The sequence below is a fragment of the Trypanosoma brucei genome, chromosome 8, assembly GCF_000210295.1.
Source record: "Trypanosoma brucei gambiense DAL972 chromosome 8, complete sequence".
NCBI lineage: Eukaryota > Euglenozoa > Kinetoplastea > Trypanosomatida > Trypanosomatidae > Trypanosoma > Trypanosoma brucei.
In genome coordinates, this window is record NC_026741.1 from 1,679,281 (window position 1) to 1,701,503 (window position 22,223).

The 22,223-nt window shown below is 43.1% G+C and overlaps 7 protein-coding genes across 7 annotated transcripts; 1 reads left to right on the forward strand and 6 right to left on the reverse strand.

Annotated features, from left to right (window-relative positions):
• Positions 1-2: 2 nt before the first annotated feature.
• On the forward strand, positions 3-2,138 carry TbgDal_VIII6720 (hypothetical protein, conserved, (fragment); the record flags this gene model as incomplete). Its single annotated transcript, XM_011777703.1, has 1 exon — positions 3-2,138. A coding segment is annotated over one exon (2,136 nt), but the record flags the coding sequence as incomplete, so codon positions are not given.
• Positions 2,139-6,448: 4,310 nt separating this feature from the next.
• TbgDal_VIII6730 (hypothetical protein, conserved) lies at positions 6,449-7,123 on the reverse strand (the record flags this gene model as incomplete). The annotated part of the gene is made up of 1 exon (XM_011777704.1): positions 6,449-7,123. The coding sequence occupies one exon, from the start codon at positions 7,121-7,123 to the stop codon at positions 6,449-6,451; it is 675 nt and encodes a 224-aa protein (XP_011776006.1).
• Positions 7,124-8,031: 908 nt separating this feature from the next.
• Positions 8,032-8,340, reverse strand: TbgDal_VIII6740 (hypothetical protein, unlikely; the record flags this gene model as incomplete). The annotated part of the gene is made up of 1 exon (XM_011777705.1): positions 8,032-8,340. One exon carries the CDS (start codon positions 8,338-8,340, stop codon positions 8,032-8,034), a length of 309 nt encoding a protein of 102 aa, XP_011776007.1.
• A 1,520-nt stretch (positions 8,341-9,860) lies between these two features.
• Positions 9,861-11,573, reverse strand: TbgDal_VIII6750 (succinate dehydrogenase flavoprotein, putative; the record flags this gene model as incomplete). The annotated part of the gene is made up of 1 exon (XM_011777706.1): positions 9,861-11,573. One exon carries the CDS (start codon positions 11,571-11,573, stop codon positions 9,861-9,863), a length of 1,713 nt encoding a protein of 570 aa, XP_011776008.1.
• Positions 11,574-16,471: 4,898 nt separating this feature from the next.
• TbgDal_VIII6770 (hypothetical protein, conserved) lies at positions 16,472-17,419 on the reverse strand (the record flags this gene model as incomplete). Its single annotated transcript, XM_011777707.1, has 1 exon — positions 16,472-17,419. One exon carries the CDS (start codon positions 17,417-17,419, stop codon positions 16,472-16,474), a length of 948 nt encoding a protein of 315 aa, XP_011776009.1.
• A 690-nt stretch (positions 17,420-18,109) lies between these two features.
• Positions 18,110-19,147, reverse strand: TbgDal_VIII6780 (hypothetical protein, conserved; the record flags this gene model as incomplete). Its single annotated transcript, XM_011777708.1, has 1 exon — positions 18,110-19,147. The coding sequence occupies one exon, from the start codon at positions 19,145-19,147 to the stop codon at positions 18,110-18,112; it is 1,038 nt and encodes a 345-aa protein (XP_011776010.1).
• Positions 19,148-19,581: 434 nt separating this feature from the next.
• Positions 19,582-20,697, reverse strand: TbgDal_VIII6790 (hypothetical protein, conserved; the record flags this gene model as incomplete). The annotated part of the gene is made up of 1 exon (XM_011777709.1): positions 19,582-20,697. The coding sequence occupies one exon, from the start codon at positions 20,695-20,697 to the stop codon at positions 19,582-19,584; it is 1,116 nt and encodes a 371-aa protein (XP_011776011.1).
• Between the last annotated feature and the right edge of the window lie 1,526 nt (positions 20,698-22,223).

Genomic DNA, 22,223 nt, shown 5'->3' on the forward strand with positions numbered 1-22,223 from the left:
TGCACAGAATGAAGGTATCACCCCACATTGTGAAGTGGTGCGTATCATTTCTGAGTAACCGAACTGGCAGAGTGAGATTCAAGGAGAAGCTTTCCAGAAGCAGAACATTTGAGCGAGGAGTGCCACAAGGAACTGTCCTTGGCCCAATCATGTTCATTATTGTCATGAACTCGTTGAGCCAACGCCTTGCAGAAGTGCCGTTACTGCAGCACGGATTCTTTGCAGACGACCTAACGCTACTTGCGAGGCACACAGAGAGGGATGTCATCAACCACGCACTACAGTGCGGTCTAAACGTGGTGTTACAGTGGTCAAAAGAGTACTTCATGTCTGTCAACGTAGCGAAAACAAAGTGCACACTCTTCGGGTGTATAGAGCGCCACCCCCTTACATTACAACTGGACGGCGAAAGAATAGGAGCTGACAGGACACCGAAGCTTCTAGGAGTAACATTCCAGTGTCTGCAGGGGATGGCAACACATGCGGCCGAAACGAGACGCAAGATGGACTTCCGACTACTGCAGATAGCAGCCATCTCAGCTTCTACATGGGGGCCAAGACGACAAGTACTGAGAGCTTTTTATCTAGCACTCGTACAGGCACACACCATGTATGGCATTGAGGTATGGTACTGGGACGCTTCGGAACGAAGTCGCGACCTCCTTGCATCAGCACAACACAAAGCCAGTCGCATCATAGCCGGCATACCGCATGGGACGCGCAAAGAGGACTCTCTGCTGGAAGCAAACCTCCTGCCACTCAAGACGACCACTCTTGTGCGCAGCATGAAATTCATGCTGATGTGTGAGTCACGAGGCGGATGTTTGCGGCGCAGTGCTGAAGAAGTATACCACAGCAAACACCCAGTCAGAGCCCTACATTCCCGCATCATGCGGTCCTACCCCCACCTCCGCATTGAGCCACGCGAGCACCCACTAGAGACATCGACGCTCCGCCACAGCTGCCGACCGCTATTTCACACGCAGATAAAGCCTGTGTGCGCTGATGACCCTGACGATGTCAAAAGGGAGGCTTCCGAAAAGTGGATTGAACGGCATTTTGCACGGAGGGGGAAGGAGCCACCGCGGCGAGAGCACTACGAATTGTGGACTGATGGATCCGTGTCCCTCGGTGAGAAGTCCGGAGCAGCTGCCCTGCTCTATAGAAACAACACGCTGATTTGCGCACCCAAAACCGGAGCAGGGGAACTCTCATGCAGTTACAGAGCGGAATGCGTAGCATTAGAGATAGGACTGCAACGGCTGCTGAAATGGCTTCCGGCATACAGAACCACACCGAGCAGGTTGTCCATCTTCTCTGACTCGCTGTCAATGTTAACAGCACTGCAGACAGGCCCCCTAGCCGTAACGGACCCAATTCTAAGACGACTATGGAGGCTTCTGCTTCAAGTTCAGAGAAGGAAGATACGTATCCGACTGCAATTTGTGTTTGGCCATTGTGGCGTGAAACGGAATGAGGTTTGCGATGAAATGGCCAAAAAGGCCGCAGATTTACCACAGTTGCGAGACACATGGATCCCCGACATCATTGCTTATGCGAAGCGAGTGCTTAAGTCGGAAGAAGTCCATGAGAACACTCATAGGTTTGGTATCACGGGCAACCACTTTCCAACAAAACATAAGGAAGAACTGACGAGGGAAGAAGAAACGGCACTGGCACGCTTTCGGGTTGGGTCTTCAAGACACTATGGATGGATGTTGCGAAAGATCAACCCGAGTGTGCCTCCACAGTGCCGATGGTGCAACCCGCAACATGCAGCGATGGAGCCAACAATACAAACGGCCCCAACTGTTGCGACACGCACTCTTCAGAGAACCTCCGAACCGACCAAATGTACGGAATGTGATGCCACATACCAATGCCGCTCGAGTGCTGTAACGCACATGGTAAACAAACATGGCTTTGTGCGAGCTGATGCCCTCCGGAGGATCAAATACGGCGATGCAACACCTGCAGTGGATATCCCCCCGGAGCCCCCTCCAGTGGTGGCGATCGTTCCTCTACCATCGAGCACACGAGTCCCGATGAGACCGCAGGTGCTTCATTGTACCATCTGTGCCTCAAATTCGCAGTGCCAGGCCGACTACTACACCACCTTAGAACAATACATGGCATAGGCAGCGGTAGTTGCCGCGTGAAAAGGGGGCGAGAGAACGAGGACTCATTGCAAGGAGATGGTAGAGCCCCAGCAGCGCCAGCTCTCAGGATACACGGAAGCTGCCGTTTCAATGTGACCTGTGCGAGGCGAGCTTCGGTACACGTTCTTCCCTGACACTACACAGAAAATTCAAACATAAAAGCATAGTGACGGAGGACGGTACCGTGGTGTTGGTGCAATTCCTTCGTAAGCGTGCCCGTGAGGGAAACGTTGACGTCCCGGGAAAAGGCGAGGTGCAGTGTGGTGTGTGCCAAAAAGTGCTCAGTTGCAGGGACTCCCTCATCCGACACTGCAAGGCTTTCCACAAAGGTGAGCGAGTCGAGCTTAAATGCAGAAAGAGCACAAAATTGTGTGCCACTGATTCCCCGCATACAAAAGCATCCATGTTGGTGTGCCCGACATGCGGAAGGCAGTGTGCTAGCAAAACTGGCCTCACCCTACATCAAAAGAAGATGCACGGTATGAAGGTAGAGCGCGCTGTTACCAGCCAACGCGGCGACTGCGAAGAAACGTCGCTGCACTTGATGAGCTGCCCTGGTTTGAAGGAGTTACGTGTCAGGTTTGCGGTAGAAGGTGAGTGTGTGCAGGATGTATGTTTCTCTAAAAGGCTGGCGCAGTTTCTCATTGCGGTTGAACGGAGCCGGCCACAGGTGAAGTCCTCACCTAAGGAAACAGTCATACAACCCACTCTCCCTTCTGCAACTTCCCCCCTTATTGCCGAGAGTGGAGCCAGCAGGAAAAGCACCGGACGCAGGAATAGTCCAGACACCCTCAGAGACAGAGGGGGTATGCAGTCAACAAGCAACAGAAACAGAAAGAGGGGGAGAGAATAATAAACGAATAACAAAAATCAAAACAAAAGGATTGCTAATTGACATCTTTTGGAGAGTCCGGGGTGGGGGCTTCTCGCTCCATCTGCTGTATTCCGTTTAACTGCGGAGCTACAACAAAAGGTTATAGATGATAGGGATGGATTGAAAAAGGAAAATCCAAAACACCCACCAGTAACAGTACAGTCGAGGCGTTTGCGGTGGTGGCCATAATGGCTGTGGCATTGTGGGGAAACCGTTGCAAAGGCCTGAGGAGAGCTTCAAATTAAACATCGACCACGCCAATCCAATATCACTTCCTGTTCTGACGATTTTTGTTCATTCCCCCTGTTTCTAGTTACACCTTCAAACGGATACACACAACAAACTTACATTTACTTGATCACATCAGGAAGGACATATATTGCTCCTCCCCCCTTTTTTACAATCAAGTGACTCCTTCGCTTTTATTCCCTGTACGAGACGTTGCAGATTCTTTATGCGTAAAATCGTTCTTCTCTTCGTATGTGAAAACAAGTCTATTTCATTCATCCATCGTTATTCTCATTAGTCGATTGAGGTCCCTGCAGGTTATCCTTGTTATCATTTTGTCATTGTTTACATCTACTGCGACATCATGATTGCTTGAAGAAGTCATTCGCATTGGTGAGCTACGGTGGCATTATATTCAGGAAGGATATATTATTCGGAGTGGTTACTAAGGAATGCCTCTGCAGTTTTTAACTTCTAATCCTTAGATGAAAATAGACACGTTATGAAAACATATGTGTATTTTTGCATGGCTTTGTGCATACATCACACTACCAAAATGTATTTTTCCCTTAATTGATTCTCCCCCCAGCCGGTAGCTCCCCTCCAGAAAGCATCCGATGCCACATTGACAAACGTGCTATATTATCCCCAAACACGAAGACACGTAAGTAGCATCATCTCGGACTGGTGGGATACTGTTTGAGCTGCGAAACTAATTCTCGTGATCTGTTTCCTATCGAAATGAGAATAACACTCACGCAACGGCAATCACAAGCAATCCGCTTCACAGTTTCTGTGGAACGAAATGAATTTTCCCCCTTCCTATTTCTTTATATGCTACGCTAATGTAATGTTTGAATGAACGGCCCATACTCACAGTACCCATCACACTAATTCCCCATACACTCACTAAGCAATTCACATAATTATACACTATCGCCCACTGGTTGACACCAAACCGCCGAGCCGTATTGAGATGTGTTGACGCGGTGGCCTAAGCATACGGAAGCACTCCCCTTTTTCTACAGATCCTCAAGGTTAATCCTTGCAGAAACTGCTCGATTTTGGTGTTATCGGAATTTTAGAGAGATAAATTGTGATTACTCTATGGTAACATATCCGTTGTGCTTAATTTTTTTTCGGAATGTTTTCTACCCTCACTAATTCTTCCTGGCCGGTTTTCCACCTCTGGGGAATCAATGTATTATATTTCTTTATTTTTCTTTTCGTAGGTGTACGTGGGCCAACTGTGCTTGACCACAGGGAAAATGGCATGGCTAAGAAAAAGGACTAAAAATCTGTGCTTACATCTTGGGTCTGCTTTCTATTATTCAGATTCTTTGGAACACTGTGAACGGGAATGTGTTTTATAGTTATTTTGCTTTGTTTTTTTTTATATTTAAACTTTTTTGTAATGGGCTGAATATTTTTTTGTGCTGTCGAGGATTGTTATTTGCTGGTGGTAGTGGCTCATTTTATTTTATTTTGGCGTGTGTAGAATGAGAAGGTTAGGGTTGCAGGTGTGTCGCTGCGACGCCCGAAATAATTTTGTGGAAAATTGCTTCACCACTCGAAGTGTCATAATTGAAGAAACGATTCTCTTTTTCTACACTTAAAAACTTCACGCTTTTTTTTTGTCGTTGTTTATTTATTTGTTTATTTAATTTGTCCCACCCCTTCTGGATCCGATGAGGTAATTTCTGCATCTGTTTTTTTTTTTTTGCAGATCGCACATCATTATTCCAATGAGTCAAATGTACTTTCCGTCCCGCATTCTCCATTTTCTATGCTTCCCATGTATTCAAAACTATGCCATCATTTATTTCAGACAGCACGTGTGTCTTTAACCTTAACAGTAGTCATTTGATGGTCATGTTTTTTAGCATATCTGTGAGTATTTAATGCACATTTCCTCTCACTTTTCCAATGCATTTTTAATTGCAGCTAAACATACGTGACAACATGTGGTAATGTTAAAGGGATAAAGAGGGAAAACAATTAAAAAAAAAAAGAAAAAAAAGAAAGAAACGAGGGAAAGAGGAAGTAAGAAAAATAAGCATGTGTAACAGAAGGGTGAAAAAATAAAATAAAAATAAATAAATGACAATAAGAAGCACCATAAAGGGGGTGCAAGCAAGCGAAGGGAAATGGATCCGCGAAAGGTTTTCACGCGTACCCAGTGAGAGTAAAACAAGAAAAATAACAACGGTACAAAAAAATAATAAAAAGAAGAAGGCATACGCACCTCAACGGGGGAAAAAAGAATGGAAGGAAGAAAGGGAAAACTCCATCAACCCCTCGTTTCGTTTTCACGTATTCTTCTTCAAAGCGTATAAACAAATAAATTAGAAGTTATATATATATATATATTATTTATTAATAGAAATTCAGAGAATCACACTTCATCTGTTCGACTTCTTTTAATTAAACGCACCGTACGAATGGCAGCCCGGCGGGTCATTTCATTTCCTCTTCAGAACCAACTTTGGCGTGTGGGATGACGGTTCCGGCAACAGTAACAAAAAAAAAAACAAAATTTTTTTAGCGGCGAATACAACGAAGCCGCACCACCGTCATGCGTTTCTTTTTTTTTTTCCTCCTCTCATATGGACACGCGCACACATGTGCATTTTTTAAATTTTTCTTTCGTTTTAAGGGACGGGGTCTCACATCACACGGTGGCTTCCGAATGTAAATGAGAGAAAATGAGAAAAATTGCAGAGGGGAGTTTAAATAAAACAATGAAGGAATTTGTGCTTTTGCTTTCGACCCTTCTTTCCGCCTTTGGAACTATCAGTCAGTTGCTTTTATATGCAGCTGCATGTCATCACAACAGTCGCCATACTGAAGCATAAGCGGAGGACCAATAATACGAGAAATAAATAAATAAATACAAATCAATAAATATATTTATATTTATATATCAATGAAGGAAAAGAAAAAAAAAGAGCAAAAATTTAGAAAATCAAAAAATAGAAACAAAAAGGGAAAGGGAAAGGGTCGGTAAGAGTAATACAAATAGACGAAATAACAACTAGAATTTGAAACTCCCAAACGTATACACTAACATACTATAATAATAATAATAATAATAATGATAATAATAAACGCATATTATATATGAACTAAAGTGAAGAGAAGGGGAGGGAAGCACACGTGCGTGTGCGTATACAAAATGCAGAACATTTTAGCTGGAAATGATGGCAGTAACGGCGCCTACAAATGAGAAACTGGATGAGGCCACAAGAAACATCCATCCATATCCCAATTGCCAACCATCTTCTTCTAAGCAACTGAGGCACGGTTGTGAGTCACACCATTCATTTTTGTACCAATCCAAAAGGAGACCAAACACCACACCACTGCAGCACGCCGCCAACAGAAAATACGTCACGAGCGGTACCCTCAGGAAACTATGCGTACCGAAGAAGAAAATACACATGAAAAAGTTCATAAAGTTAAGCGAAGCAGCCACAATACTCAGGCCCTCCACTACCTGAATGTGGAAACGGCCATAGTTGCATGTAAAGTAATCCTCATAGAGAATGATGTCATCCGTATCGCCCGCTTCGTTTTCATGTGGCTGATCCTTCTTTCTTTTACCAACGCTATCATCAGCCCTAGTGGCACGACTCGTGCCGTTTTTATTAATGCTGTTACTATTATTTATGTTTTCCTCTTCACCTCCATCAGCGCTTTCGTTTATATCTTCCATATCATACTTCCATAATGTAATGATGCCGGGCCTCTCGCCTTGTGCTTCGAATATTGGTGTTAAAAACGTCAACCCCGTCAAGGCGAGGGAAAAGATGGAAAATATGAGAGCAAGAAGGCGACACTTACGCACCACAAAACTTCCCATTCCTAAACTGTTAAATAATGCGAGGCCGCCCTTCACTCTACTTCCGCCCTAGTCACCACCAATAGTAGCAATAATTTTTTTTTTTAATATATATATAGTAATAATAGTAATAATAATAGTAACAATGATAATGCTTTTGTTGTTGCTGTTGTTCACAGGTCTCTATTCACTCGGCGAAAGTCTTCGTACACACGCGCACACACTCAGCTTTTTCCTATTTTTGTATATGTGAAGAAACGAATAGATAAAACCACGAACTCAAATTAAATTAAATTAAATTAAAATTAAACTAATATATATATAGAAATATATTAATATCTAAATATATATATATTTTAATGCGCGTATGTATTTTATTTACACTTCCCCGTTTACCCACTGTGCTGGAGTGAAATAAGAATTGTTGTTGTCCTTTTCTTCTTTCTTTTTTTGTCTTTCCCTTTTGTCCTTCGGTAGGTGGCGGAGTTCCCCCGTCCCCTCCTTTAATCTGTGGCTAAATGTTAAAAAAACTAACAGTAACAACAACAACAGGAAAGAAGAAAAAAAAAAGAGAGAGAAAACGAAGCAAAATAATTTAAAAAAATAATAATAATTAAAGGAAAAAAACGAAACAAATATGCACAAATATAAACATTAATATATAATAAAAACCGTGTGAACAAAAAAATAAAAAAAATGTGACTTGCAGGTGATAAAATCGGTTTAAACTTCACATACCCCCGTCTTTTATTTTATTTTTTTTACTTTCGTCTTTTTTCCGTCTTTGTTTCTCCCTGTTTTCTTTTCTTCTCTTTTCTTTTTTTCGTTTCGTTTCGTTTGTTAACCGTCTTGCGCATCTAAAATGCACACATGTGCCAAAAGTATCAAGCCGTTTAAATATAAATATAAACATATTTGTATTTACTTTTTTACACAAAGAAAAAAAAGAAAAAAAACATAAAAGAACAACAACGACCAAAAAAAAAAAAATAATACAAAAATACAGAAATAAAAAAAAAACATTTAAGTAATCCTCCCTTTTTTTTTCCTCCCCCTCGGATACACGGGCATATGGACACACACACACACAAAATAAAAATAAAAAAATAGAGCAGCACCAAATGAAAGAAAAAAACAAAAAAAAGGGTAATGAAGAGGTAAAAACAGTAAACTTGTAAATGGGGGAGGAAAAAATAAATGAAACACTGAAAACTAAACGCCTGCATGAACTTTCTCATTTCTTTTTTTTTATTTTCTTTTTCTTTTCTTTTCTTTTGGCTTTGTTTCTTGGGGTGCTTTTCCTTTCCTCCTTTTCATACCTCTCTTCTCTTCTTTTATTTTATTTTTTTGGTTGCTTGATGTTATACATTTAGTTATTTTATTTCGGTTGTCGGATCCTTTTTTTTTCTTCCTCCTCCCCTCTCAAAAAAAAAAAAATCGGTGTTGGGCACCATGTGCTGGCGATGGATCGGGTGTGCGTAAAACATGAATCAGGAAGTTAAATAAAGCCCAAATTCTCGTGGACTTGGTCCAAATTTTTTTTTTTAAAGTTTGCCATTTCAAATGTTTTGTTCCTTCCTTATTTCCTTCACATGAAATAACTCCGGTGGTGGGCTATTCTCTTTCACTCCCCTTCATTTAAATTAAATTAAGTTTTCTTCACCCACAGCCAATCATACGCCAAGCCACTACTGCCGTTAATGCCCTCGAACATAGAGACCTAAGGGACGAGAAATGAATATTACCAAACAAACAAACAAACAAACACATATGTATGAATGTATGTTGTGAACATCAAATAGACACTGAAATAAATATTAAAACAAAAACAAAAACAAAAACAAAGAAGAGAAGAGAAGAGAAAAGAGAAGAAAAAAAAAAGGTTTCGAGGAGCACGAAGCAAAGCCAATGGAGTATCGGTAAAATACATAACTCTGTTTTCTTCTTTATTTCGTTTCGTCTTCCTCCTCCTCCCCCCTCCCATTTCGCTTTCGCCCCACCTAAATTCTTTTTCTTTTTCTTCTTTCTACTCCCTCACTGGATCCCTTATTAATGTATTTCATTCGACCCCAATGATATGCATGAATTCCATTGAGTAGGACCCGCCCCATGGCATAACTTCATCCCTTGCCACTCGCATGCCCTCCACACCCTAATAATAACAACAACAACATCAACTTGTTTCAGTCACTTCATTACTTTTTGGAACATTACACTTGAATATTAGTAAACATCCCCTTTTCTCTTTTCCCTTTCCCTACTACCGTTTTTGTTGCTTGTTTGTAATTTGGTTGGCTTCAAACCTCACTAGTGGAAACATGAGGTATTTTCAACACATGCTTCACGAGCTTCCCTCACACTTGAATTGAAGTCACCCCGTTGGCATCCGCATTGTTACCCCCCCACACACACACACACAAACATGAACCAGTCGTTGTCCTTTCAGCCCACCACAATGTAACTACGGGGCGCAAATTTGAAAGGAGGAGAAACAAAACAAAACACGTCGTGTCATACCACTGGTGCGTAACTTTCTTTCCTCCTCCATCATACGTTTATACCTTGCCTAAATTCTTCTAACATTCGCTACTCTCTACTGGTTCATCTGTATCCTCCTTATTGGCTCGGCCACAGTATGTCTGCCTTGACATGAAATGTAACTATGAAATATTCGTACGCTTCTTCCTTATTAACGCACATCCGCACATCTCTCACTAAATGCCGCCGTCAACAAAAAGAAAAATAAAAAATAACTTTCCTAGTAGACGCGCTTCGCTGGCGGAATGCTATCTAATTCACTTGTCAACATCTCACTGTGCACACGGCGGTAAGCCAGTTTCGCTTTACCCTCCTTATCATTAATGTACGCAAGCGTGTGCTTCATCCAGTTGTGGTCATCCCGCTCCGGGTAGTCGTCACGCGCATGGGCCCCACGGGACTCCCGCCGCGCTGCCGCACTAGCGATTGTCATGAGTGCGTTGTAAAGTAAATTCCGTAACTCAAGTGCCTCAATGAGGTTGCTGTTCCATACTGGAGACTTGTCGTGGACGAAAACATGTGAGTAATCCCTGTAGCATTCCTCGATGATTGCTTGGCCCTTAAGCATGCTCTCCTCCGTCCGGAACACGGCAGCGTAGAGAGCCATTGTTTCCTTCATGCGCTCACGAATGCGGGCAACGGGGATATCACCCTTATTATGAAGGATTTTGTCAAGATCAGCAATGGAACTCTCACCTGCATCTGATCGCAACTCGGGTTGCGCCCGTCCCTCTTTCGTTAGGTTAAAAATGACGGTGTTGGCACACGACTTACCAAACACCACAATGTCCAGCAGCGAGTTGGCGCCCAGCCGATTAGCGCCATGAACGCTTGCGCAAGCGCACTCCCCTGCCGCAAGGAGACCCGGTACAATCGCATCGTCATCACCATTGCGTGGGTTTACGACCTCACCCGTCCAAAGCGTGGGGACGCCACCCATGGAGTAGTGAACGGTGGGCACAATGGGAATGGATTCTTTCGTTACATCCACACCAGCAAATATGTGAGCGCTCTCAGAGATACCCGGAAGCTTTTGGCGAAGCTGCTCTGGTGGGAGGTGATGTAACTGAAGAAGAACATGATCCTTCTTTGGCCCACAACCACGACCGGCGAGCAGTTCGAGAGTGATGGCACGCGACACCACATCGCGAGATGCCAGATCCTTCGCTTTCGGAGCATACCGCTCCATGAAACGCTCCCCCTCGCTGTTAATAAGGTAACCTCCCTCACCTCGTGACCCCTCAGTAATTAAAACTCCTGGTCCATAAATACCCGTCGGATGGAACTGCACAAACTCCATATCCTCTGCGGCCAAACCGGCACGAGCCACCATCGCTGTTCCATCACCCGTGCATGACTTAGCACTGGTGGTTGTGAACCAGCACCGACCATACCCACCCGTTGCAAGGATGGTATACTTTGAGCGGAAACGGTGGATAGTACCATCGTCTATGCTCATCGCAACAATGCCACGGCAACAGCCGTCCTCCACCATCAAGTCCAGACAATAATATTCGTTAAAGAAATTCACTCCGTACTGGAAGGACTGGCCATACAGTGTGTGCAACATCGCATGCCCCGTGCGATCGGATGCCGCACATGTCCGCCTTGCCTGCTTCCCACCATAGTGAATAGACTGTCCACCGAATGCTCGCTGGTAGATGAAGCCATCCTTTGTACGGAGAAATGGAAGACCCATGCTCTCCAATTCCGACACCACGCAAGGTGCTTCCTGACACATGTACTGAATTGCATCCTGGTCACCTAACCAATCACTTCCCTTCACTGTATCATACACATGCCAACGCCAGTCATCCTCCTCGCAATTTCCGAGAGCAGCGTTGATACCTCCCTGAGCCGCAATTGTGTGGGAACGGGAGGGATATAACTTGGAGACGCATGCTACATTATAACCCGAGGCGGCAACACCCATTGCGGCACGAAGCCCAGAGCCCCCTGCACCGACTACCACGCAGTCAAACGTATGATCGATCACGGGGTACGCCTTGCTGAGGTGTGAGGCGAGACGGTTAAAAGAACGCCGTAGCATCGTATCCTAAGTGATGCTCTTTCTTTTTCTTTTCTTTCCTGTGGTATGTAATCCCTTTTATTACTTCACTCCTCCCCACCTATCCTTAAAACGGGCAAAACACGATAAATGTGGCCCTTGGAATGCTCCCTGACTTTATCTTACTACCACTTCCGCTCCTCACTAAGTGTTCTGATGTGTCTGCTTTCCTTCGCTAAGTATATTTAATTATTTAAATTGAAATTCAGTTGAGAGAGTGACTGAGCAAAATACGTAGTCTTTCCCAGCAGTTGTTAGAGAACAGTAAAAAGTTTAACTGATACAAACCACTGCGATAGTAAAAGCAGACGGCATGGCAGTGTGGAGAACACAACGTGAAAGAAATGGTAGAGAATTAGGGAAGGAAGGCCACGGATAGAGGCGGTGGAAAGGGGGGGGGAACAAATAGTGGGACTCAGAAAAAGTTTTGCCTTCAGGAGCGCCAGAACATATGATGTCACCCAACAACAAACAACAACAACAACAAAAGCAATACAGGAAGGCGGGAAGAGAAACGAAATCCATTCAATTGCGTGAAGAGACTTAAAATGGTCCGTTTATATTTCTCGCTTCCCTCACCGCTTTGTATTTTTGCTCCCCATACCTGTTTTTTTTTAAACTATCTCTTCCGCAGCCTGTGCAGCGAAGAAAAGAAGAAACGATTGCTTCCTGATTGCGATCTCCTATACCAGTAAACACTACTGATGAAAAAGTGGAAGGGAAAAGGAAGAGAATACGTCTTTTATTTATTTATTTATTTATTTACTTACGAAAGGTTCCGACAGCTGAAATTGTAAAGAAAAACAAAATGCGGAAATACTGCCATCCTCTCTTCTCTGTGGGACGATGTGGAGCGGGACATAAAAGGGTTTGACAACACACACACACACAAAAAAAAAAGGGCAAACACAAGTAAACAACCCGTAGATTGCCTCAAAAAGAAAAAAAAATCCGCACGTCAAACATTAACAAATAGCAGTCAAAGATTATGTTCCGCGTGCACATACAAAACAATTACTACAACGGAAGCTCCATCGCAAGTATAAGCGCCGACCTTCAAACATGCGGCGGAAACGCATCCACGTAGAGACAAAGACGTGATTTTCTTCCGTCACCTCAGAGTTTATCAGATGGCTTAAAAGGGGAGCGGCGAAGCGGAGCGGAGGGATGGAAGGAGAAGGAGGGATAAAGTGTGTGCTTAAAGAAATAGTTGGGAAATAAAATACATTCCGCACACGCAACGATGCTCAGCTTAAGTAGACAAGTCATATGAATGAGCGAAAGTAATGTGACGTAATCATTTTTCAAAACACCCAACAATGTCAGTAGTTGTATATATATATATATATATTAAGAGTGGGGATCTGTCTCCTACGCATGGGTACCGTCAAGGCCATGTTTGCACCCATTGGTTTAGCAACTGAGGTGCCGCTAAGGGAGACAAATGTATAAAACTTAACGCAACCAGCGCGAAGGGAGAGGCGGGAGAAAGGTGGGGAAGAGGGAAGGTACCTGTACGCAATCGTAAAGTCACGGCTGCATCGTTAAGATGCATGTGGTAACTCCGCCTCGCGCCGGAAAAAGCAAATAAGCAAAAAAAACAAGAGGGATGAAAAGGGAAACACAGCCATTGTGTCGATAGCAGCTCCATAACGCAAAAACTACAAATACTACACCCACTCCCGCAATACATTGCGCTGGTGCCTCAAGTTGGATTATTACAAAATGTTTAGCTCACTCCTACACAAAAAATCGCTTTCCCCCTCCCATCCCCCACACATTCTCTCTCTCTCTCTCTCCCAATGCAAACACACAAACATGTACACCTCTTCAACACTTATGACACACAAGAGCCCCGGGTTGATAGTTTTTCCTCCCCACAACACAAATGCTCCAAATCACGAAAAGCCACATTTGTCATTCGGTTCACATATTCTCTCAGCAGTAAACTCCGAGCTGCAAAGGCGAAGGGTTCACTAACAAATTTGGCTTCCTTCATTCTCACAATAGGCAACAAAGCCGCATACACCACGCAATCATACGACGTCGGACGGTCACCAAAGAGAAATGGTTTGTCTCCGATAAGGGTTTCCACCGCTTCCAAGTCCATCAAATAACTGGAATCATATCGCTCACGCAAGACGCTCAGTTGCGCCAACTTGGAAGTGCCCAATACATGTCTTCTAAACCAAAGTAAAAAGCAGGCAATTGACGCTGCGGAAAACTTCCAGCAGCGTAGAGCACACGGCGCTGTGTAAAGCACAGCTTGATGCGCAAGCGTATGATGCAGGGCGAAGCGTGCCTCATACAACAACATGTTGCGAAGAGCCGTCCCGACAGCGTGCTGCATACTTTCAAGCCCATCATCCATTTTCAACTTGAAAGTGTCCATAAGATATTGAATAATTACAGTACAACCCGCCACGCACTTGCCTTCGTGTATAATATATGGCAAAGTGCGTGTGGGTGAGGGAAAAACATCATACGTGGCTTGAACTTTGTAGGGAACATTCGCTAGTCGTAGAAATGTCTCAACAGCGACGCACGGCAACGAAATACTGGGGCCCAAGTGCCAACGAGGGTAAATAAATAAACGAATGATATTATCGCCCGTCTGCAACACTTCCTTTACATTCCCAGTATGGTTCCAGCGCTTGTGAGTGGGTCGCATCAAACACACATAAACCGAAGCGACTACGGCCACTCCCACAGCAATAACACATGTGACATCAACACCAGCGCTAACATCCATAGAAAATTTGCCCACCCTCGTTTAGTCGGGCCACTACTACTAAATATGGCAAATAAATAAACATTTTTTTTTTAAAAAAAAGAAAGGCAGATGACTAACAGTTCGGATGGCATCAACAAACAGTAAACTAAAGAACAACCAAACTATTACACAAACGAATGCACATTTATATATAAAGGAGGGATAAAACGTCGTCGCGCAAACGAATCGCTAGAAACTGTTGAAATGAAACGAAAGTAAATGGGGAACGGAATGTACGAACATATATGTATGTATATATATATATATATATATATAATTTTTTTTTTTACATTTATTTAATCGTGTTCGAATGATGGGGAAGCTCAGTTAAGGGGAGTTTAAACTAATGCGCTGTTAGGTGGGCAGAAAAGCGTGTGCGGTCCATGCGTCGCAAAAACAAAACAGCGGTATGCGTGTCTGCGTGTGGGAAAAGGAGGTAGACGGAGGAAAATGAAAAGAAATAAAATAAAACCAAAATACGAAAGTCAAAAAGAGAAAAGAAAGTCAAATTCTGGAACTGGAATATATATATATATATATATATATAAACACGCGTGCGAGCACACGTAACTTATGCAGTGCATCGTTAATTTTATTATATTGCCATTTCACCTCACTCTTTTTTTTTCCTTTCTTTCTGTTCCTCTTTTCTCTCACGCTTTCACGATGACAAAACTCCTTTTGGTTTTACCGTCCCTCCTCCCTTCCCCTTATGCAAACCCAATTCATCTTTTGCCAACATTTGAGCCGGTCAGTTCATTTACTGCACCGCGACGTTTGGTAAGTTCAACAAATGTATATATATATATATATATATATATATATATTGAAGGGGAAACACAACTCTAAAGGAGAACAAAACACACGAAGGGAAAAGAATAACAAAGTTGAAGAGGAAAAAAAGAGAAAACAAAAAAAATAAAAATAGCACGACACCGCACGAAATCAAATCGTCAGAAACGTTCAAAAATAAACAAGAAGAAACTTTCTTTGAAAATACCTCCTGGTACACACGAGTGGACGTAGGCAGAAAAATAAGAGGACAGTAGAATCACTAAGAGCATGCAGGTAACGAAACAGCAAAAAAAAAAAAAGGCAAAAGCAAATGAACAAATAATAAAAAAAAAAAAAGAAATGTTATACATCTCCTTCCTCCCCTCTCTGCACTTGCCAAACTGAGCACCATTCACCACTTGCTCAATTTTTCTTCTTTTTTTTCCCCCTTCTTGTGTTTATACTCCTTTTTATTTTTATTTTTATTTTTTGGTAGTTGCAAACGGTGCATATGACCGATACGTTGGGTCACAGCACAAAACCGCAGGGGAGAGATTTATTTAAAAAAAAAAAACAGAACCTCAATAATCATAAATAAAAGTGTGTGTCATGTCTTTTTCTCTTTGTATTTCCCCCTTTTGAGTGTTTTTTTTATTTATTTTTAATCCTCCCAAATTCCCACCCCCAACAACGCGATAAACGAAATATATGACCCTTTTCAATCACTCACCGACCCCCGTTAAATATGGTAAGAATAAGAATAAGAAACAGAACACAAAAAAAAACAAAAAGAAGTAACGCTCCACCACGCGCACAGAGTTCCTCGGTTGTTTTCCTTTCTTTTTTTTAAAAAAAATCCTCTTACACTATCAGCGATCACTGCTACAGTGACTTCAGCATTGCGTGTAGAGACAGAAAGCAAACCACACACCATACCACATTCCTCTCTCTTCCTTCCATATAAATTACACACATACAAAAACAAAAAAAGAAAAAAAAACAACGAACACAAATATAAACTATCGTCAAAGGAGTTCAGAAAATGTAAATACGGTTCAAGGATAGATCCAAACGCCGTGTAACCAACCTTCAAAAGTTGCCACACTCGAATCCCAAACAAATATATATATATATATATCATATGCCATGATAATTTATACGTTTGCGTGTACATGTGCACACCCTCACATAATCACACAAAATGAATGTCAAAACCTCAAGAACAGCCTTGTCTACACGTGTGTGGGGTAAACCTATGCGATTGATTGCACCCGCTGATGGACTTCATATCTGGAAAAGCTGCACTCGTCATGCGGGCTACGTAACTGGCAAACGGTTCACTTACAGCTAAAGCCGGGATGAGTTCCTCATGTCCTTCCATTAATGTCTTCGCCACATGCAACCACGCATACACCACAGCGTCATAACTTGTAGGGGTGTCTCCAAGTAAAAACGCACTCTTCTGCAGAAGCACATCCAAACACTTCACCTCTTGAAGAAATTGGCGTGTGTACTCCAGCGGCGGCAGTCGGTAATCTCCAGTGGTCTCAAGAACCTCCACAAGCGTGCGCCGCATGCCTTCCACTTTTTTGTGAGTGGACTCCTCATCCCGTGTGAATTCCTCCTCTAACACACCTTCCAATAACTCGGGGTGATCAATCAACACTACTCGCTGTAAACCATAGTTGAGTGATGTTTCAACCATCCTTGTAACGACGCGACCAACAGCATGGGATTCAGCGGATAGTTGATTATCCAAATCTACATCAAACTCGTTCATCAAGTAATGAATGATAACTTCACTATCACCCACTGCCACACCATCGTACAAGATGAATGGCAACTTCCCGTTAGGAGATACAGTGGGGTCGTCGATGAAGTGCACAATGTATGAAATCTTCGCCAGTCGAAGAAAGGTTTCCACCTTAAAGCAATGCAAGAAACAATTAGGGCCGTGTGGCCAGCGGGGATGAATGAACAAATGTACAATGCCGTGCTCAAGACTATTGAGCATCACTTGCGTCATCACACGCTTCCTAAGTGCCTGAAGGAGTTTTGTGCAACGATACATGGCATAACCACACGCAGCAGCTGCAAATGCCGCACAACACAAAGGGTGCTCCCTATACATGCCTTGTAGCGCTCTGCTAGAACCTTCATTCATATCTTTTTTTGTTGTTGTTAAACGTGTGTTTGACAGATTCGTGGATTTTGAACACACTCTAACTGTTTTTCCTGTTGTCTTTTTTTTTTTTTCCTTCCTCTCTCTTTTCTTCTGCTGCTCCCGCTCTCTTGTATGTACCTGCAACGAAAATACGACTAAACTAGTGAAGTATGGGGTCGACAGCAACGAAAAACAAGAGAAAGATCCAGCCGATGTATCTTTCTTTATTTCTTCCTTTTTATCTCCTTCTGACCTTCCGATCGCCCACCTGACACCCTTCACACGTTACAGAAAAAAACAATGAGACGTAAAAAATGAAAAATAGCTCGTGAAGAAGGGAGTAAATAAATACACACGTAAATATATGAATATTCCTAACTGGAACCAGTAAGGGTTGGATAAGTTCCTGCTTAACACACGTTGGAAGGGTTTGCAGTTACTCTGGTGCAAATCTAAAAATACGAAACGCAAATAAAAAACATAATAAATCACGACTCGCAACCATCAGGGGCACAAACAATAATGAGGCAACCTGAAATGTAATATATATATATATATATACAAAGAATAAAGAAAATAAAGAAAACAGGGTTATTAGGAGAGGGGGAAATACATAAATAAATAAATATATATATATATATATATATACCCACGGAGTCTCATCAGAAGCAAGACAAACACACACCTTTGCTACACCCTGTCGACCGCCTCAAAGAGAAGCGCCTCCTGTTCGGCCATGACCGACACAAGTTGGCGCCATTTCCTGAAGAGAATTACCTCCGCCTCATCAAGTAGCATTTTAGCGCGCCCTAAATTGGAACCGGTAAAATTAGTTGTGGCATTCGTTCGTACTTCCGCGATGGTCCCATCACTTTTGCAATAATCGCCCACATCAGCCGCCTCACCGCTGTTGTTTCCCCCTCTCATTTCCCTCCCATAAACGCCATGTGAGTCACTTCTCCGTTCCGCAGTCCCCACTGTTGACTTACAACCACCAAATAAAGGAGTGATATGGCCAGTAGTTGTGTCGTGCCGGCTGTCTAACCATTTAATTGCTTCGCCACTGTTCCCATGCATCGGTCCATTTGCATTACGGCGGGTGTTATCCGCGCACGGGGGAACTAACATCAAGTCAAACTTCACAGTAGCAGCCGTTCCTGACACTCCGGCTACAATTTGTGTCAAGGTCACACCACCAATGGGAGTACAAATGCGGAGGAACGCATCCCACAACTTCCCTTCCATATCACACAAAATACTCGCACCCCGCTCCGCATAGAATGCAGTTAATTCCGCTGCATTCCACCGTCCAATGAGTTGTAGCGCTGCCAAAAGCACTCCCTGATTGAGCATTAAACGCAGTAGCGCTCGCACACGCACATCTGCAGGGCTTTGCATGAAGGAAGACTTCACAACATACACGAGTTGTCCAGAGAACTTTAGACGATACATCGCCTTTCTCAGTGGACTTTTTGAACTTTCGTGTCGCGCAATCTTGGCGCACACGACCCTAAGAGTCTCGAGAACAGACCACAGATCAATTCCTTCGCATAGGCCACGAGAAAGTACATTAATTAACTCCGTGATGAGCAGTTCCGCCACCTCCGCCATATATACGAGTTCGCCTTCGCGGCCACTAGAACGAGGAGCCGAAACATCACCATAATTTTTTACCGTGCGAGGGGAAAAAAGCAAAACGCTCTTCACCGCCGACTGCAGTGAATCCATGACGTCGCGGCAACAGGGATGAATACAATGCAGTGCACTACACTTATATTTCCTCGTAGTTGAAAGCTCCAAAGAAGGAACTTAAGGTATCAAGGCATAACTCGGCAGATAAGGTCGTCTCGTTGGACTAGCAGAACATGGAATGACGGGATAAGTTGGGAAGAAAAAAAAAAAAAGAAACGCACAAAGGATGGAAAAGCAGTGCTGACAATACCACTTCCTCCCCGCTTAGTATCGCAAAAATGCCAAAGTGCACAAACATGTACACATGCACTTAGATAGAAATTACTGAGGATATTCCAAGGCAACTTCGGTATTTTACCTTCACAGAAGTAGGGTAGAGTGGAAGCCGCACGACAGCAACATCAACGGCTTCCACGTCAGGTGCCGCCGTCGCATTAAAATCTACACCCACAACCTCCTGATAATTGCCTCTAGGCACCAACAAGCACATTTACAGCAACATCTACCTGTCCACCGGCCGCTGACAAAGCATGTCGAATGTCTTCAGCACTAAATCCCATTCCCAATTCCATTATCTGAGCGACACGTTCATCCACTTCAACGTCACCAACGCGACCGCCGACGGGCCGATGGGTGGTCTGTTGGTTACCTGTGGGATTTCGCCCCTCCCGCTGCGGCATGGGCCTCGCGTTGCGTCGGTGTCGAGCACCCCCTGATGACCACAACCCGAATGCTTCATCGTCATTCATATAACCTCCTTCAACCAAATTATCCACGGTGTAGCGGCCGTCTGTTGCCGCCCTTACATTTCCCGCCCGTTTGAGTGGCTTTAATTCCACTGTGGGACTCTGACCACCGACTATGTTGAGAATTGGTTTCAGTAACCGCAAGACAGGACGGCACACACGCCGGCTGAACAAACCTAAGAACCATGCCAATGGCCCCTGCCGTCCCGAGGCGAGACCGAAAACAACTCCCAGAAGGGTAAGCACCAGGCGAGTGTAGAGGCCCGCATCCGCACGAATTACGCTCCCGCGAAGGCGTGACGTCCGCATCGGGAGTTCCGTTTCAGGGCACACAATTAGTTTCAACATCGACAATGTCAGCAGCGGCTTCGAAATTATTGCTAGAGGGAACGAAAAAGACTCCCACGCGTCGAGCGATGGCACCTCCATGATGAAACGCGTCACAAGTGAGGCTAGCGGCATGAGTGACCCGGCTGCGGATAGGACTTGAAGCTGTTCGAATGGCAACGACAAGGAAGATCCCCTAACAACACAGACGTTGATAATAAATGAACTTATCATTGCAGTTGTCACAACGAAGGCGAGAAAAGACGCTGATCCCCATCGTCGTTCCAGTTTACGCATCTGTATAATTATGAACAACGCACAACCAAGATCAAAAATGGAGATCCCCAATGTCCCCAGGGGAAATGTGAGTATTGGGAGGCGCTTGATGGTGGCTGTCCAGCCCAGTACAGTGCGAGAAGGTTGCGAAACCACGTGACCACGAATCGCAGCACTTGAGTAATACACGGAAATGCCTATCAGAAACCCCGTGATGGGGGCGTGTGCTAATGCCATCACTTAATCTTTCTTTGCACCTATGCTTGTATGTGCGCGGGGCCAGTAAAATTTTTTTAAAATATATATATATATATGTTTTAATATTTGTGGGCGTATTTCCCTTTTCTGTTGGTATTATTTCCCTCCACCCGTCGATTGCTCTCGCTGTACGAGGAAACCTGTGGGACAAAAATAAGAACAAATGTTAGAATAGGGGAAGTAGCGCTTGTGTGTGTATGTATTTGGCGGGACAATGTTGGTTGCATTTAGAGGAATAAGCAAAACAACAGAAAAAGTAAGACACAGTGAGAATTCAGATGCACAATGAAGGCGATATGCTTAAAAGCACTTGTAAAATAGATTCGACGAGGTTGCATCAGTAAGTAGTGGAAAATGAGGAAGATGGGCACCCGTGCTCGCGGTTTATGTGCATTTATATATATGTACATAATTGCATGCGAAAGCACATAAAAAACAAAAAGAGTTTAAAAGATATGAAAGGAATTATTAGAGGCTGTAAAGGAAGAAAAATAACTACGGAATATGTAAAACTTTCCTTTTTTCTCCGCTAAATAACTTTCACTGCGCCTGCTAGGCGGTGACATTACACTAATGATTCCCTTCCTTCAAATAAAAAACCTCTCTGCACTTACTCTCCCTCTGTCCATTCCAAACGGACGACCAAAAAAAAAAAAAAAAGAAACTGAAAGAGGACAGATGGTGGCATTATAATCAAAAAAAAAACATATATATATATATATATATTATTTATATATTACATATATGTTGAGGCTACACCAATTCAGTTAAAGTACTTCAGAAAGGAAACAACTAGTCACATCACAAAAGAAAAAAAAACACAAAGAGGGATGCGCTCGTTGTGACGGTGTACCGCAGAGTCACGAAGAAAAACAAAGAGGGGGAAAAAGGGAAGGCAGTGGAAATAAGTAAGTAAGTGAAACAAAAATTAAAAAAAAAACAAAAAAGAAAAAAAAAAAAGAAAAGAAAAGAAAAAACAAAAAAGGCAAAAAAGAAAAGGAAGATGCACAGACGGAGCCGAAGAGGTGTTTCTCTTTAATACGTGTCTCCCTTGCCCCATAACCGTCCTAAAAGTAGGAAAACAAAAAGCAAAAAAAAAAAACAGCAGCAGATTGGTTACAACAACAATAACTACAGTAACAACTGTAGCTATCATAACAATAGCAGTAAGGAAAGTAAAAAAATTAAAATTAAAATTAAAAAAGTAAGGTTAATAAGGTTTAAAAGATCAGTAACATTAATGCGAATGTTAATGATGATACAAAAAAAAGAGGGGGGAAGAACAAGGAAGTGAGAAGAAAAGAAAAGAAAAGAAGACAAAAGGGTAGCAGAGGCAATCGTTTATCTATTTTGAAGTGTGCGCCTTATTTCCCCGTTCCGATGATATTCTCCGCTTCAACATTAATAAAAATATTTTAAATATAAATACATCGGTTCTTCTAAATTATATATATGTATATTATTATTATTATAAATTTAGTTACTTGCTTATCCTCGTTTCACTT